The 1778-nt window shown below is 42.0% G+C and overlaps 1 protein-coding gene across 1 annotated transcript in view; it reads left to right on the top strand.

Moving 5' to 3' along the window:
• The window catches only part of LOC119581675 (rhodopsin-like), a 1916-nt gene extending 647 nt beyond the window's left edge, over positions 1-1269 (top strand). Inside the window, exon 2 of the mRNA XM_037929800.1 lies at positions 30-1269. Coding sequence (XP_037785728.1) covers positions 37-1170 — 1134 coding nt within the window. The 5' untranslated portion in view covers positions 30-36 and the 3' untranslated portion in view covers positions 1171-1269. The remainder of the gene's footprint in view (positions 1-29) is intronic.
• The last annotated feature ends 509 nt before the right edge of the window (positions 1270-1778 follow it).

The following is a 1778-nucleotide window of genomic DNA, read 5'->3' as shown; positions in this document are numbered from 1 at the left end:
TTTCAATGGCACTCAATATATTTTATTTCATTACAGATGTCGTCATGGAACAACCCAAATCCAGTCACTGTCCTGGAAACCACCAATCCATATGGCAACTATACGGTGGTTGATACTGCACCAAAGGAAATTCTCCATATGGTGCATGAGCATTGGTATCAGTTCCCTCCCATGAACCCTCTCTGGTACGGCCTCGTTGGTTTCTGGATGGTTGTTATGGGATGTCTATCCTTAGCTGGAAACTTCGTCGTCGTCTGGGTCTTCATGAATACTAAATCTCTTCGATCGCCTGCTAATCTACTGGTGGTCAATCTGGCCTTTTCCGATTTCTTGATGATGCTCACCATGTTCCCTCCTATGGTGGTGTCGTGTTACTGGCAGACATGGACTCTTGGGGCGCTATTCTGTGAGATCTATGCATTCTTCGGTTCTCTTTTCGGTTGCGCTTCTATTTGGACCATGGTATTCATCACTGCTGATCGATACAATGTCATTGTGAAAGGAGTATCTGCTGAACCACTGACGTCTGGAGGTGCCATGCTAAGGATAGTTGGTACATGGTTCTTTTCTTTTGCTTGGTGTCTTCCACCATTCTTTGGCTGGAATCGTTATGTTCCTGAGGGCAACATGACTGCATGTGGGACAGACTATCTGACTGAGTCGGAGTTTTCTAAGAGTTACCTGTATGTATACTCAGTTTGGGTGTACATCTTCCCTCTGTTCTACATCATCTATAGCTATACTTTCATTGTCAAGGCTGTGGCTGCTCACGAGAAGGGAATGCGAGAACAGGCCAAGAAGATGGGAGTCAAGTCCTTGAGGAGTGAAGAAGCCCAAAAGACCTCTGCTGAATGTCGTCTGTGTAAGGTTGCTCTCATGACTGTTACCCTATGGTTCATGGCCTGGACCCCCTACTTCGTCATCAACTGGGGAGGAATGTTCAACAAGCCCATGGTTACTCCTCTATTCTCCATCTGGGGTTCCGTCTTCGCCAAAGCCAACGCTGTCTACAACCCTATCGTGTACGCTATCAGCCATCCTAAGTATCGAGCTGCCCTCGAGAAGAAGCTACCTTGCCTTGCCTGCAACACTGAGGGCAGAGACAGTGGAGGCTCTGATGCTGGTTCCACTGTTACTACTGAAAATACTGAGAAGGCTGAATCCACATAACTGCAGATGAATTGCAAGAACGATAGTTTGGAAATGACGATAACAATTTTATGTAACCCTTTATTTGCCAAAATAATTGCAAATATATCCCAGCATTGATATATGTTTCACTATATCAGAAAAGGTAAAATACTGCAAAACGCCAGAACTTCTCTTTCTGGGACTTACGTTGATTGATCCTTAAGTGACCTTCCATGATGGTCTGTCGTCCTTGTGCGATATATCTAGACCTCTACATCCTCGCTTGAATAGCCTGTTATCAATAGTAATGGTGTCAGCCTTTATCACAGCGGCCTTGTATTGTAGTATCAGATCAGTCTTTTTTCACTGTACACTATAATTTTTACATTGACTAACAAAAGAGAGACAATTTATATTTTGAAAAAAACAAAATAACTGCTTTAAAATTTTGACATCAAAAGAGGGGCAAATCTTAATTTGAAAAAACAACAACAAAACATTTGTTTTAAAACCATAAAATAAGTTAAAAACTAAACTAAAAAAATCTAATTAGAAATAACAGGTCATAAGTTTTTGTGCCATGACAGTGAACGTCGCTGAAGCCATAGCAGAAATAAAACCAGAACTAACAAAACTGAGGAAAAGGA

This window comes from Penaeus monodon, chromosome 15 (assembly GCF_015228065.2).
Source record: "Penaeus monodon isolate SGIC_2016 chromosome 15, NSTDA_Pmon_1, whole genome shotgun sequence".
In the NCBI taxonomy this organism is placed as follows: Eukaryota; Metazoa; Arthropoda; class Malacostraca; order Decapoda; family Penaeidae; genus Penaeus; species Penaeus monodon.
The sequence above is the reverse complement of the archived record's forward strand: the minus strand, read 5'-3'. Positions and strand labels throughout refer to the sequence as shown.